Source organism: Salvelinus alpinus, chromosome 2 (assembly GCF_045679555.1).
Source record: "Salvelinus alpinus chromosome 2, SLU_Salpinus.1, whole genome shotgun sequence".
NCBI classification, from domain to species: Eukaryota; Metazoa; Chordata; class Actinopteri; order Salmoniformes; family Salmonidae; genus Salvelinus; species Salvelinus alpinus.
In genome coordinates this window covers 63,304,326-63,320,261 of record NC_092087.1, presented here as the reverse complement: position 1 = coordinate 63,320,261, position 15,936 = coordinate 63,304,326, and the positions used below count along the sequence as shown (strand labels likewise).

Sequence of the window (15,936 nt, the reverse complement as noted above, 5' to 3'; positions counted from 1 at the left end):
GATATGAAAGATAAGGTCATTTTGCTTTCAAAACCGTACCGCAAGAGATGCATGTTAATGTTCACACCGAGCGCCATGATCAAGTGCTACCCCAACACTTGGTTTGCTGAGAGGTAGGATGGGACTGGAGAAATGTAACCAATTTCATATGCATACATAGACATGCAAGGACTAACAGTCCATGAGCTCTTGATTAAACGTTTGAAAGCTACAACCTTATATTTTGAGTTATGATGATACATGACTGTTACTAAGCACGAGGCATTTAATGACTCTTCCAGAATAAATGGGTAAATGAAATGACCATTGAACATGGATGTAGCAGATTTCTCAAGATGAAACAAACATTACATTTGGATACATTTATTGTTCAAGCCCTCAGTTACAAATTACAGTGGGAATAGTGACATCAACAAGAAAAACTGTCCTCTGCTGGGGCAAGTCTATGGGTCGGAGTCAATGCCGTTCTACTCTTTGGTTTTTGCTTCCTTGCTCTCGATCAGTCCAAGAAGAAAGGCATCTGCTTCTAGTAGTGTTGTGTCGGTGTTCGCACCCAGGAAGCGAGATGTGAGCTCGAGGTCCTCAAGACCCAGACGTACCCTGCTCCCCCTCTGGTACTTCTCTCCATCCACTGTCGGTCGTTTACATACACAATGGAACTTGGCACCAAAGTCAATGTATAAATCGTCTTTGATTATGTGAAAGATCTTCCCGATTACCATTTTGTCCTTTGCTGGTCCCATCTGTATGAGAGGAGAATTTCGTAGTAATGACGCAAATGATTTTTCATTTCTTGTTGACCCAAGTCTGACAGTAGTTCCTGTCTGATTTTGTCTCTGCTGAAGGTCTGTGTGTTGTTCATATGCTGCAGCGAAGCCACTTTTCACCTTGTCGGCTGCTGGTTTTTGCGTTTCTTCCACCGCTTTTCCTTCCGATGTCTCCCCGCTATCTGTGCTGTATAACGACTTGCAAATATAAATTGCTCGTTTTGGAAACACACATGTGCCAGTCCTCAGACCTGACACGACCTTGCACAAAGCTGCCATGTTGGTGTGTCTGCCGCAAAGGACGATGGGTGTTTTACTTGTGTATTACATTTAAATAAAAAAGGAAGGAATCACACAATATTCCAATTCGTACTGTATAAAAATAACAAACTCTTTACATTTGTGGTGGAAAAATTTGTATAAAAGACAAAGCCCTTAAAAAAAGATACATCGTCAAGTTACGTTTTTGTTAAAGCTCTCCGGCTTCCGTAGCAAAAAAACATTTGACGTCAGCGTAAATATCCGGTAGTAGCTCGACAAAGTATCCTTACATTTCTGTGCTCTCTTTGGCAACATCATGGAGTTGTTTCTTTCTGGTCCACTTCTTCATTTTTGCAATGCTTCTTTTCCTACTGGAGCATCTGTTCGTGATCTAGTTTATAATTTTACGAAAGAGAAGGTTAGTATCAAAACTTCGTGTTATCAATTAAACTGAAATATTACTTAATAGGTTCCAAATCCAACAAGCTAGCTACTGGTAGCTAGATAACTAACGCGGTATTAGCGGAAGCTAGCTAGCTATCTAGTTTAACAAATTTAGCCAACCAGGACTTGAACATACATAGTATTTTCTGCCATGCTTTTCTGCGCTGTATTTAAAAAAATAGATATAACTAGCTAGCTAGTACTGGCAGTACTAATACTAGTATGGATGTGCATCTTTCCCTTTCAATACTATTCGATACACACAACGTTAGATGGGCTCTGATGCGATTCAATAACGAAACATTTTTCAACATTTTAGTCGTTTAGCACATGGTTCCCACACTTTTTGTTGGGTTTATAAATAACTCTGTCCGGCTTTAAACGTACTCTTGAAAGTTGTAATAGTAGAATGCACAAGGTGCAATTTTGAAATGGAGTAGTGCACCATCAGGTCATGTTTGTCATTGCATACCTTTTTAGATAGCTATTTTATAACATGTCAAATGTCCAGATCAACTAGCCTGTGTCAGCAGTGTTTTTTTAATGTAGTTTTTTTTGTTGCCCATAGATATTGTTGTAATTTTTTAGTCACTCAAATGAATACACATTAGACATAGCAAAATGTATAGAATTGCAAAACAAAAAGTAGCTTTAAAACTGCATATTTTTTGTGTGCGCCCCATAAATGTGTAGAATTTAAGGAAATAAGCTTTAACCCTGCAAAATTCTCTCCACCAACAAGGAGTGTGAACGGTTTGTTTCATGGACACTGCTTTTGCCGATAGAAATAGACGTGGGGGGCGCTGGATGTTACCCAATGCTAGAAGTGGGGGCCCCAATTGAAAAAGTTTGAGGACCCCCCTGATTTAGCAGATGCTGTAATCCAGAGTGGTTTACATTTAGTGCTTTAATCTTAAAATAGCAATGGGGGACAAGCACATATCACATGCATATAAATGAACATTTTCCTCAAAGTAGCCATCATTCGAGTCAGAGCTAGAAAGGGGGGATTCACGTGCTGGTTCAGTTGTTTATTTTTTATTTATCTCTTGTGTACAGATGAAACAGCAAGAATCTGTCAAAGCCCAAGTAGAACAACATACGCTTGGTCCAAGACTTGCTCGAATCTGATAAATGATGGATTTACTCTTTCTTGATTTAAAAAAATATATAATTTACAAAACATTTGACATGGTTGAACACCCTTATTTTCTATCCTTTGGAGCTTTATGGTTTTGGAGAAAAGTTCAGGAACATGATTAGATCCTTTTATCAAAACACTAATAGCTCAGTGTCCTTAACACTAGGGACTTCTCCACGATTTGACATAAATTGTGGAATTAAACAAGGCTGCTCTATTTCACTATCACTCTTTCTTGTGGCTGCAGAAATGCTGTCAATTCTTATCAAGAATTCTGATATAGAACAGCTGAGTGTTTTTGATGACCAGATTTTCAAAAATCAGCTAGAAGAAGTCATATCCAAGTAGGCTCGAGTCTGTAATCGCTGCAATAGGTGCTTCAACAAAGTAAAGGGTCTTAAACTTATGTAAATGTGATATTTTAGTGTTTATTTTTAATAAATTAGCAAACATTTCTAAAATCCAGTTTTTGCTTTGTCATAATGTAGTATTTTGTGTAGATGGAGAATAAACTTTTTTTTATTTTTTTTTATAATAAGGCTGTAACGTAACAGAATGTGGATAAAGTCAAGGGGTCTGAATACTTAAAAAAAAAAAGACCTTTATTTAACTAGTCAGTTAAGAACAAATTCTTATTTACAATGACGGCCTACCCCGGACGACGCTGGGCCAATTGTGCGCCACCTTATGGGACTCCCAATCACGGCTGGATGTGATACAGCCTGGATTTGAACCAGGGACTGTAGTGAAGCTTCTTGCACTGAGATGCAGTGCCTTAGGCCGCTGCGCCACTTTCTGAAAACACTGTGTGTGTGTGCACTGTTTTCAAGTGAAACTATTGCTGATGGTGAACCTGAACAATCAAAGGAAAATTGAATGTAATCTCCGATCATCATCTGTGTATCCAGATGAGTTGTCTCCTGCGGTAGCTTAGGCTACATTTATTCCGGTAACAGCACGTTTGATAAAATAACCTAGCAAATGATATACTCATCTAATAAAGCCTATTATTGCGCAAGCCATTTTACAAACATTTGAATGCTAAAGGTAACGCATAGATGTGCCAGATCAGGAATAAGCCTACCTCTCGTTGATCAGCGCGCCAAGCTGCATACAGCGTGCTATTTGACTAGGCTACTGACATTGCCTGGGATTGTAGCTCAATGACTGTCAACACAATTAAATGCTTAGTTCTACACTGAAGGAGAGAACGCAGTTGTTACAAAAGATTAGTTATTTTCCGAAGGTAGAAAGTCTTTTGAGGAAAAAAATTGGAGCAGGTGATTCGTAACGTTTGAATCGATTTCCTGGCCTATGCTACATTTGGATCGGTTTGGAGTCCTGAAGACCAACCACACTCAAATTTTAAACATTTGAACCGGGGACTGATGTGTATTGTTCAATCATTACGTCCCTACTAGCTAGCTACTTGCCTAACGTTTCTTCTATTGCTTTCAGGGAATCCCGTCATCGGATCTCTATGTCAAGAATAATGGACGACTATCAGAGCTTGATGAGAAATTGCAGGCTGGAGCGGTGTATCGACTGGAGCCTCGTCTCTGTGGAGGGAAAGGAGGTAACTAAGTAGTTATTAAAGTCTGCTTGTCCCTTAGACTTACAGTAACAGGTTCATTACTATAACTTCTATTTAGCTAGCTACTTAAGAAAATGATAATTTACTGTTAAGCCTAAAGTTAGTGGACAGGTGTGAAATGTTGCTTACATTATTCAGAATAATGTAAGCAACAAGTGAGTATATGAAAAACTAACTGTTCCATTATTTGTAACTGGCAGGCTTTGGGTCAATGCTTAGGGCTCTTGGGGCACAAATTGAGAAGACCACAAACCGCGAAGCCTGCAGGGACCTAAGCGGAAGGAGACTAAGAGATGTCAACCATGAGAAAGAGTAAGATGGTCACCCACAGACTCAGTTTTATCTGGTATTTGAAGTATTTCTCTAAATAGGTGTTTTTGATGAAGCTCGCCTGGTGGATTTGATTGTCAGTTTGCACTTTTGGTACAATGGAATGGATAAATTGCATGAATAAATAGGAAATCAATCACCACCTTCCACCTTCCGGAGACACCTGAAACCCCACCTCTTTAAGGAATACCTAGGATAGGATAAAGTAATCCTTCTAACCCCCCCCCCCCCCCCCCTTAGAGTTAGATGCACTATTGTAAAGTGGTTGTTCCACTGGACATCATAAGGTGAATGCACGAACTTGTAAGTCGCTCTGGATAAGAGCGTCTGCTAAATGACTTAAATGTAATGTAAATGAAATGAAAATAGTCACATTGTGTGTGTCTTCAGGATGGCAGAGTGGCTTAAGAAGCAGGCAGACCGCGAGGCAGAGAAAGAGCAAAGGCGTCTGGAGAGACTGCAGAGGAAGCTGGCCGAGCCCAAGCATCACTTTACAGACCCAGAGTACGAGCAGCAGTGCCACGACCTCTCAGAACGCCTGGAGGACTCGGTTTTAAAAGGCACAAATTTCAAATGGCTATTTAGAATGAAATGGTAGAATAGTATGTTTTATTGTCCATTTTGTAAGAATGGTGATTGTTTTTCACCCAACCTCTCTGAGACACACGGAAGCTGCACAGGGCCAAACAGTGCAGAGCACCTGGAATAATTTTTATGGACATATATGTATATATACATACTGAACAAAAGTTTTAGAACACCTACTCATTCAAGGGTTTTTCTTTATTTTTTTTACAATTTTCTACATTGTATAATAGTGTAGACATCAAAACTATGAAATAACATGGAATTGTGTAGTAACACAAAAAGTGTTAAACAAATCAAAATATATTTTAGATGTTAGATTCTTCAAAGTAGCCACCCTTTGCCTTGACTGCTTTGCACACTCTTGGCATTCTGTCAACCAACTTCATGAGGTAGTCACCTGGAATGCATTTCAATTATGGTGTGCCTTGTTAAAAGTTCATTTGTGGAATTTCTTTCCTTAATGCATTTGAGCCAATCAGTTGTTGTGACAAGGTAGGGGGTGCTTTACAGAAGATAGCCCTATTTGGTAAAAGACCAAGTCCATATTTTGGCTCCCGGTCTAAGGCGCTGCATCTCAGTGCTAGAGGCGTCACAAGAGACACTCTGGTTCGAATCTAGGCTCTCACAACTGGCTGTGATTGGGAGTCCCATAGGGCTGGGCATTATTGGCCTAGCGTCGCCTGGGTTTGGCCGGCATTGTAAATAAGAATTTGTTCTTAACTGACTTGCCTAATTAAAATAAATGTCAAGAACAGCTCAAATAAGCAAAGAGAAACGACAGTCCATCATTACTTTTAAGACAAGAAGGTCAGTCAATACGGAACATTTCAAGAACTTAGAAAGTTTCTTCAAGTGCAGTGCCAAAAACCATCCAGCGCTATGATGAAACTGGCTTTCATGAGGACCGCCACAGGAAAGGAAGACTCAGAGTTACCTCTGCTGCCGAGGATAAGTTCATTAGAGTTACCAGCCTCAGAAATTGCAGCCTAAATAAATGCTTCACAGAATTCAAGTAACAGACTCATCTCAACGTCAACTGTTCAGAGGAGACTGAATTAGGCCTTCGTGGTCAAATTGCTGCAAAGAAACCGCTACTAAAGAACACAAATAAGAAGAAGAAACTTGCTTTGACCAAGAAACACAAGCTATGGACATTAGACCTGTGGAAATTTGTCCTTTGGTCTGGAGTCCAAATTGGAGATTTTTGGTTCCAACGGACGTGTCTTTGTGAGACGCGGTGTGGGGGAACGGATGATCTCTGCATGTGTATTTCCCACTGTAAAGCATGGAGGAGGTGTGGGGGTGCTTTGCTGGTGACACTGTCTGTGATTTATTTAGAATTCAAGGCACGCTTAACCAGCATGGCTACTACAGCGATATGCCATCCCATCTGGTTTGGGCTTAGTGGGAATATAATTTGTTTTTCAACAGGACAATGACCCAACACACAACTCCAGGCTGCGTAAGGGCTATTTGACCAAGAAGGAGAGTGATGGAGTGTTACATCAGATGAGCTGGCCTCCACAGTCTCCTGACCTCAACCCAATTGGGATGAATTGGACCGCAGAGTGAAGGAAAAGCAGCTAACAAGTGCTCAGCATATGTGGGAACTCCAAGATTGTTGGAAAAACATTCCAGGTGAAGCTGGTTGAGAGAATGCCAAGCGTTTGCAAAGCTGTCATCAAGGCCAAGGGTGGCTATTTTGAAGAATCTCAAATATAAAATATATATTTTTGGGGGGAGGTTACTACATGATTCCATATGTGTTATTTCATAGTTGTGATGTCTTCACTATTATTCTACCATGAAGAAAAACCCTTGAATGAGTAGGTGTATCTGAACTTTTGACTGGTGCTGTATATACATGTCTTAATGATCTGTGCTGTGGGAAATGATTGCAATGTAAAGGGCTGTTTGTTCCATAGAACTAATTCAAGGGTGAGTCTAACAGTCTGTTTTTTAGGAATGCAAGCCTCTTCCAGCGGACTAGTGAAAGTAGACGAGGCACCGAAACGCAAAAAGCCACCTCCAAACAAAGGCCAAGGGAAAAGCAAGAAGAAATGCTTTTGGTGAATGAGCATCTTGGTTTAACATTTTTGTACAATTAAAAAAATCGTCTTTGCAGACTGTAAAAAAATAAAAACATGCCAAAAAAATGTCATGGGAACAAAACTGCCCAATAGAAAAATGTTTTTGATATTACAGGACTGGTGTTGGTGGCCTGGATGACCTGGTCAGCTCCGAGGATGACGATGATGCAAGCGACAGCAGGAACTCTCCCTCCACATCTGCTTCCGGTTCAGGGGTACCCGATTGTCCTGTAAAGAGAGCAACGTCAGCTCACACATCAGCCTCTCTGAGCAGAGCGGAACAAACAGCAACTCCGGAAGCTCCTAGCGCAAGCAGCAACTCCATCTCAGGACCCAGCTCTCAAGAGAGCCCAGCAGAGGTGCAGACACATTCTCAAGCAGAGGCAGCAGCTTTCGATACCAGTGGTAGTGGGGAGCAGAAGGAGGTGGTCCCCACAGATGAAACATTCCCAAAGGCCGACAATCTAAGCGTAGCTCAGAGTAGCGTCAACCAAGCCGCTGTGAGTTTCTTAATGTTCCACTCAAGATTTGTCCTCTTGGGCCTTGTTAGTTCATTATTCAATGTTTTACATTTTCATTATCCATACTTGCTCCTTCGTTGTTCTGGGTCATCCCAGAGATTAAGCCGCTTTCCTTGTGACCATAATGCAAATGAGATGTTGGGATGACCAAAGATGTTTAATGGCTCACAATGCACCATGAATATAGGACTTTGCAACAAGACCAACTGCAGTCATGCAAAATAGAACAGTGTAATGAACAGTTACTTTTAAAGATTAACTTGTGTGTTTCTCCCCTGCTATGCAGTGTGAAGATGGGCCCTTAGACCTCCAGGCAGTGCACTCAGACAAGGAGTTGGAGACTTTTGGGTTGGACAGGCTAAAGGCGGAACTGATTGCACGGGGGATGAAGTGTGGGGGAACCCTGTCCGAGCGCGCTGCTCGCCTTTTCTCCACCGTAGGGCTTTCTGCAGAGGACATCGATCCTGCCCTATTGGCCAAACCCAGCAAGGGCAAGAAGCAATGATTGCCTAGTTTCTATTACAGCACCGTATAATAATGAGTCTTATGCTGAGTTGGACTCCTGATAACTTGGTGACAATTAAGGTAACAGATATGACTATGCCATGAGCCCCAGATTTAAAGTGATTATTTTTGTTTGCCCCATATAGTGGACACAATTAAATATTGTCACAGCTATAGGATATATCCCAGAATTCTGTTCTCAATGCATTTTAGACACTTTTTCTAGAGTAGATTTTACTTTTAGAATTTCTTAAGTCGATGTACTGTCCCTTATGTTGGATGAAATTTCACAAATGAAATGAAGTCTCTTTTTGTCACAGTAGCTAGGTTTCAATCCAATTAGTGACAGATTTTCATGCAAATATTCTAAAACAAAATGAGCATTTTCCAACTAGAGATGTTACCATCACGTGACTCCAAGTTTACTTTGCTATGATGGTTATTATATCAACATTTAGAGTATGAAGGTGTTTCCACTGCCATTTCTCGTGTAAATAATTTTCCAGAAACACAAAGTTCCCACCTTGTCTAGCATTCTGTGTTTTGTTGACATTTGGAAAGTTTACCGACGCTATTTGCTGTTTCCATCAGGACTGTTGTGACTTCTTTTTATCCAACGTACTTTACTCACATAAAAAGGTTGGATGGCAACCTGGTTAGCGAGTGGTTGTTCTCACAACCACATTTTTTTAGGACAGTAATTCTTTGGCTTAAAAGTAGGTTCATAACTCTGGAAATTGCTTTTTTATTTTTCTGTGGTTTTATATGTTCCTTATTTGGATATGGTTGAATAAAAGGACTTATTGTGTTAAGCAAAAATACATGAATGTGAGTTATTTTTAATTAAACAATATTATGACCATGATGGCGCAATCAAAATTTGAGTCTTGTCTGTGTACCTCAGAGCCCCTGGTCGATCCAGGGCTATCAATATGATTGACAGCCCTCCTGTTCCACGCAGGCTAGCAGTGGGAGAATGCAGGACAGTGGTGGAAATGCGTACAGGAGAACATCTGGCCACAGTTGGTGCGTCTATCCATAGTGGCGGTTCTTCCTGGCGTCGTAGGGAAAACCAAGGGGACGTTGCGTGTTTACACGTGACGCGAACAGGTACACCTCGGCTCTCCCGAACCGTTCCCATATTTGGAGAACAATGTCGGGGTGCAGCTGCCACTTGTCTCCGGGACCCCTTGAGACATGAGGTCTGCTCCTACGTTCTGATAGACTGGAATGTGTGCTGCTGTCAACGAGCGAAGGTGCTCGTGAGCCCACGGCCACAATTCCTCCGCCGGCCGGTGGAGTGCAGGAGACCTGACTCCTTGGCGTTGTATGTAGGCACGAAGTGGGTCTGAACCAGTTGTGGTAAACCGTGGGGTGTTGGGTTGAGCGTGCAGATATTGACAAAGACAGGGAGGCTTTAGTCCAAAAAAACGACCTTACTTAGACAGAAAATAAATGTATCAAAGAAATAACTTATGTTTTGCTCGGTTTTCCTTCTCTCTCTTAACTGGTGTCCGTCTCTCTCCCTTCTCTCCCGCGGTGTGCCATCGTGCTCCTTTTATTCAGCCTCCACGGCTGGTTGGCACCTTCCTCTAATTACCTCCACTTAGCTGTCCGTGTCGGGGTGCCCAGCTCCCGTATTCCCAGCAGAGGGAGCCAACGTCGCCTCTATTACCATCCCCCGGGGTAGACCTCCTGGAATACCACACAGTAGATCTGTCTCCAACTCTAGGAGGTTGATGGGGAGTCCCGAGGGAGGCCACACACCTCTGACCGCCCGAGCCTGGCATGCCCCCCCCCATCCAGTCAGACAAGCGTCTGTAAACACTGGAATGTAGGCGCGTCCTGTGAGAAACGTGGGCGCCAACATTTTGGTTACACAGGTAACCTTGGCGGCAGGTAGCCTAGTGGTTAGAGCGTTGGACTAGTAACCGAAAGGTTACTACAAGATCGAATCCCCGAGCTGACAAGGTAAAAATCTGTCGTTCTGCCCCTGTCGTTCTGCAGTTAACCCACTGTTCCTAGGCCTTCATTGAAAATACGATTTTTTTCATAATTGACTTGCCTAGTAATTTTTTTTTTTTTAAATAAATAAAACGTTGTGGTTCCAACCTTCGGTGAACGCAACACGGGTCTGAGATGCACTGACTGAGGCACCTGCCTGAGCCGGTGCTCCGTCCCCCAACAGCGATTACGTCATCGGCCCAACATGGGGCTGTGTACATTTACATTTACATTTAAGTCATTTAGCAGACGCTCTTATCCAGAGCGACTTACAAATTGGAAAGTTCATACATATTCATCCTGGTCCCCCCGTGGGGAATGAACCCACAACCCTGGCGTTGCAAGCGCCATGCTCTACCAACTGAGCCACACGGGACCACGCGAGCTGTTCCTCAAACATTGTTCCTAAGAGTGTGTGGTGTAGGGTCGGAATTATTGGCGGGTTCTGTGAGAAACGGGGGTTATACATGTAACCTGTGGTTCCAGACGCCCATGAACGCAGCACGGGTCTGAGCTGGTGCCCGCCTGAGTTAGTGTGCCGTCTCCCAATAGCGTCATCGGCCCAACATGGGGCTGTTCTTTAAACCTTTAACCACATTACTCCTGAGAGTGTGTGGTACAAGGCTTTTATGAGGTATAGCATGGCGGCTCATCAAGAGCGTCCGCTTTGCTGCGGTCATGTCATTCCCACTCACAACGTCCTCCTGTGTGTAATCAGCTACGCACTCATGGTGGGCTGTGCTAGACACAAAAAAAGAAAAGAGGTTCTCTTGTGACGAAGTCAGATGGAACACATTCTTTATTAACAACTGACATATTGGCTCAATAACAGTGGGCGCTGTCACACCGGGTGCTGCGCTCTTCCCCCCTGGTCCCGTCAGGGTCGCCGTCTCTTCTGGCTGCCCCTAGGACGCCAGGGTGACGAAATTAAGACCTCTCTCGCTGGTGGAGAAGCTGCTTTCTCTGGTGCTGCCGGAGAGGCGGGGCCCGCTCCAGGTGCACCCGCTCGACGGGCTCTCCGTCTGGCTCTAGACCCATGTCTAATGGAGCAGGGAGACTCGTTTGAAGCCGCTCTAGACCCTCCTGCCATTGGCAGGCCAAAACGCACCGTCGCATCTTTGACGGCGGCTCCAAAGAGGCCGCTGTCAGAGATGGGGGCGTTCAACAGGGCGGCTTTGTCGGTCTTCTTCATAGCCGTCATAGACAGCCAGAGGTGTCGTTCCACGACCACCGAAGTGGCCATGGACGTCCCCGCGCATACAGCCGACGCCTGAGTGAGATGGAGGATGGCGCCGGAAATCTTCGACGCTTCCTCTATCTCCTCTCCCGACAACCCAGTCTTACCCGTGGTGAGACGGGACAGAGAGGCGGCCAGGAGGGCAATATTATTAGCTGCTGCTACAGCTTGAACACCTAGAGCGAAGGACTTCCCTGCCAGCTGGGCTGTGAGTCTGTCCTTAGTCGTAGGTAATGTGGCTTTCCTGGACGACGGCCAGGAGCTCGAACCTGGGACAAGGTACGCTGCCAGGGCGTCCTCGAGCCTAGGGATCTCCTGAGGCCGTTCTCCGTCCACTCTGGTGAATGGGATGTACGCCTTCGCAGGCGCCCTGGCCATTAAAGGCGCCTCCCATGCAACCTCCACATATTTTGCCAGTGAGGGCATGGCAGGTGCTAAAAGCACAGCCGCCCGTCTCGGTCTAGAGTAAAGGCCGCCCACCATCATATCCACCTCCGGGTTGGGGGGAAGTGCAATGTCTAGACGGCTCGCGGCCCGCTCAATGAGCCCTGTAAAATCAGAGCGCAGAGAAGCCGTTGCGTAAGAGTGGGCTGCTGAGAATACAGAGCCCGTCTCTTCCTCGCCCAAAGAGGTGAAATTTCCCGCGCTCACCCTAGGGAGAGGGGTCATTTCAGTTTCGGTTGGGAGATCTCCCCTGAAAAATTCCCACCGCTGTTTCCTCTCCTTTAAAGAAAGGAGGGTGCAGCTAGGGCATTCCGGGGGGTCTGTGAGGCCGCCCCTAGCGTGCTGTGAACCCAAACACACGAAACATAAATCGTGTGGGTTCGTAGCCGCCATTGTGGAGCAGCGACTCTGAGCTCTTAAAAGAGCTTTTGGGAGTGGAAAAACTGAGCTCATGAAGGACGACGTCGAGACCAGGAAGTCGACGGTGAGTGGGTTCGTCTTGAGTCTTCTATCTACTGTATAGGCTTCTTCAGTCCAGTCCAGTCCAGTCCAGTCCTGTCGCTGAAGATAATGGGAGGCTGAATGACGGGAAACATCCTCTTATATATGGACACCTGTACTCCTATTGGCTGCATGTTTGTGCATAATTTTTTCTCAGGCTATTCGCTGCCTAGGCGGGGTAAACCAATAGAAGCAGAGCTCCACTATGGGGCGGAGCTCCACGATATAGAACAAAGTTAGCCCCGGGGGTGAGGGCTAGGCCAGTGATTATTTCTGGACTGTGATTTTGTGATTGAATTCACATTATCATTTCATAATTAGGACCAGGAAAAATTATTGACTTCTGTCTGTACTGATAGTTCTGTCCTCCAGCACCAAGACATTGATGTAGTGCCCTCTGAAGCTTACAGTCATTCATCACATCTTCATACCTTCATCATTTCCATTAATATTTTACTAATCACACATTAAAGGAATACCTCTGGATTTTGACAATGGGCATGATAACAAATAACCATAGACTTAGTCTTTGTGATAACGCTAGTTAGTATTGGCTCGCGAAATTACCTCTACCTTCCTTCATACCCGACACAGAGACATAATAATGGTATCCACAAGTTCATCCAACTCTGGGGACGTAGATAAATGGCCTCATTGCCAAAATCCCAAAGTATCCCTTTAAGCTTCTATTTAAGCTTCTATGCATGTTAATTGTCCATGCAGTCTTCTTTAACTGGGTCATTTATATTACTTCTGCTACCCAACATAAAAAAAAAGGTTCAACAATGGTTATTTTTAATTTGAAAACAGCAAGCAGGGAAATACTTCGACAGAGATGTTTCGTTAACAGTCTTGTTCGCTGTGTCCAAACTCCAGACTTCTACTTTAAAGTTGTTAATAATTAGACCCTAATGTGAGATTTAACTGGTGAGACTGGGGGGAAGGGGCGGGGGGTGCCTGCAGTGGTGCCTTGAATCTAATTACAGGTTAAAGATGTCATTGGTAAGATGGTCAAGAAAAGTTCATGGCCTTAATTATAGATTGTCAAAATCCAGAGGTATTCCTTAAAGCACAATTCTAAATATATATATTTCCCCTTATTTTCATAGAGGCCTTCCAGGAGTTGGATAGAGAAGGCACTGGAACTGCTGAAATGAATATCACAGAGGTGAGACCATTTGAATTTCAATGCTATGTGTCTTTTAATTACTGATTCACTAAGGAAAAGTAACCTTATCCACTCTGTCTTTGTCTCTCACAGTGGCTGTATATGACCATGTGTGGTTGAAGTGTATGGTGATCTTGTATGCTGTAGAAGAGGACACATACACACCCATAGTAGAGGACAACCATAGACTCAAAGTGCCTCCAAAGCATCTCAGTGCACCCAACTAAGGCTTGCATCATCTCAAACAATCCCAAAGAAACTTCTACTCTCTACTTTTTAATCACCACTAAAAATACCTCGCTGCCTCTGCTCAATAACTTGGCAAATGCATTTATCCTGGTCAATTACACGTGATGAAAATGAAATGCTTTACTAAGGGAGTCGCTGCATATAAATCACTGCACGCATTATACAATGGCAATGTTTTCAGGGCATACTGTTGTGCAAAGAATGCCTGTATTTTTAAAGTTCCATTCCAAACCTTTTAGGTTTTCCTCTCTTTTGTTTAACCATCAAATTCAGATGCTAGTTTGTAATAAGAGATGATATCGTACTCTGTGACATTATGTATTTTTTGCTACCTTTCGCAGGATCTTGGATTATAGAAAGTATGTAGAGCTATAGGCTGCTAATGAACTGTAAATTGTACTGATGCCTTAGTCTTTAGGATACCTCAGTACAGTACACTACATCAGTTAAAGACAGAAATATAACTCATCTTTTTCTCAAGATGGCAATTTTTGTCTAAAAATTGGTGAGGGTACTTTCAACTAAAACACTAAATGTAGGAAAGAGACTCCTCAAAATGTGACAAGGTAAAAAGTAACTTTGAGGGTTATGCTGAACTGCACATTTTAATTCTGCGAAGAATGTCACTGAAAAAAAACTGACTTATCATATAACTTTTGAGTTATTCATTTTCTAAAGATGATTAACATGGTAAGTGCATAGTTATAATTTCTAATGCATACAAGGTGTGTATGAATGTAACCATTTGTTACTTATTATTTATCGTTAATATGAAAGATAAGGTCCTTTTGCTTCCAAAACCGTACCTCAAGCGATGCATGTTAATGTTCAGACCGAGCGTCTGGGATCTTTAAAGAACTCTCCCCTACAGAAGACACCTTCGTCCAATGACTTATAGTATAATGTAATGTAATTTAAGAGTCATGATCAAGGGCTACCCCACCACTTGGTTTGCTGAGAGGTAGGATGGGACTGGAGAAATGTAACCACTTTCATATGCATACATAGACATGCAAGGACTAACAGTCCATGAGATCTTGATTAAACGTTTGAAAGCTACAACCTTATATTTCGGGTTATGATGTTACATGACTGTTACTAAGCATGAGGCATTTTTTGACACTTCCAGAATAAATGGGTAAATTAAATGACCATTGAACATGGATGCAGCAGATTTCTCAAGATGAAACATTACATTTGGATACATTTATTGTTCAAGCCCTCAGATACAAATGACAATAATGTGGGAATAGTGACATCAACAAGAAAAGCTGTCCTCTGCTGGGGCAAGTCTATGGTTCAGAGTCAATGCTGTTCTACTCTTTGGTTTTTGCTTCCTTGCTCTCGATCAGTCCAAGAAGAAAGGCATCTGCTTCTAGTAGTGTTGTGTCGGTGTTCGCACCCAGGAAGCGAGATGTGAGCTCGAGGTCCTCAAGACGCAGACGTACCCTGCTCCCCCTCTAGTACTTCTCTCCATCCACTGTCGGTCGTTTACATACACAATGATACTTGGCACCAAAGTCAATGTATGAATCGTCTTTGATTATGTGAAAGATCTTCCCGATTACCAGTTTGTTCTTTGCTGGTCCCATCTGCATGAGAGGAGAATTTCGTAGCAATGACGCAAATTATTTTTCATTTCTTGTTGACCCAAGTCTGACAGTAGTTCCTGTCTGATTTGGTCTCTGCTGAAGGTCTTTTGTGTTGTTCATATGCTGCAGCGAAGCCACTTTTCACCTTGTCGGCTGCTGGTATTTTGCATTTCTTCCACCGCTTTTCCATTCCGATGTCTCCCCGCTATCTGTGCTGTATAACGACTTGCAAATATCAATTGCTCGTTTTGGAAACACACATGTGCCAGTCCTCAGACCTGACACGACATTGCACAAAGCTGCCATGTTGGTGTGTCTGCCGCAAAGGACGATGGGTGTTTACTTGTGTTACATTTAAATTATAAAGGAAGGAATACCACAATAATCCAATTCGTACTGTATAAAAATAACAAACTCCTCACATTTGTCGTGCCAAAATTAGTATAAAAAACAAAGCCCTTAAAAAACCCTACATCGTCACGTTACATAACAAGCTCTCTT

At 43.1% G+C, this 15,936-nt stretch overlaps 2 protein-coding genes and 1 pseudogene across 2 annotated transcripts; 1 reads left to right on the top strand and 2 right to left on the bottom strand.

Moving 5' to 3' along the window:
* Positions 1–347: 347 nt before the first annotated feature.
* mrps28 (mitochondrial ribosomal protein S28) lies at positions 348–1,077 on the bottom strand. Its single transcript, XM_071387416.1, has one exon. The coding sequence runs from the start codon at positions 1,044–1,046 to the stop codon at positions 468–470; it is 579 nt and encodes a 192-aa protein (XP_071243517.1). The 5' UTR covers positions 1,047–1,077; the 3' UTR covers positions 348–467.
* Positions 1,078–1,271: 194 nt separating this feature from the next.
* LOC139566304 (splicing regulator SDE2-like) lies at positions 1,272–9,119 on the top strand. The gene is made up of 7 exons (XM_071387400.1): positions 1,272–1,446; positions 4,072–4,189; positions 4,408–4,519; positions 4,928–5,097; positions 7,089–7,194; positions 7,331–7,715; positions 8,023–9,119. The coding sequence occupies exons 1-7, from the start codon at positions 1,345–1,347 to the stop codon at positions 8,239–8,241; spliced, it is 1,212 nt and encodes a 403-aa protein (XP_071243501.1). The 5' UTR covers positions 1,272–1,344; the 3' UTR covers positions 8,242–9,119.
* A 5,915-nt stretch (positions 9,120–15,034) lies between these two features.
* On the bottom strand, positions 15,035–15,924 carry LOC139566313 (small ribosomal subunit protein bS1m pseudogene; annotated as a pseudogene).
* Between the last annotated feature and the right edge of the window lie 12 nt (positions 15,925–15,936).

Excerpts from the sequence above, each read along its gene's own strand:
- mrps28 (XM_071387416.1), bottom strand. The coding sequence starts at position 1,046 with ATGGCAGCTTTGTGCAAGGTCGTGTCAGGTCTGAGGACTGGCACATGT.
- LOC139566304 (XM_071387400.1), top strand. The coding sequence starts at position 1,345 with ATGGAGTTGTTTCTTTCTGGTCCACTTCTTCATTTTTGCAATGCTTCT. Across the intron at positions 1,447-4,071 it reads ATAATTTTACGAAAGAGAAG|GGAATCCCGTCATCGGATCT; the intron begins GTTAGTATCAAA and ends TATTGCTTTCAG. Across the intron at positions 4,190-4,407 it reads TCTCTGTGGAGGGAAAGGAG|GCTTTGGGTCAATGCTTAGG; the intron begins GTAACTAAGTAG and ends TGTAACTGGCAG.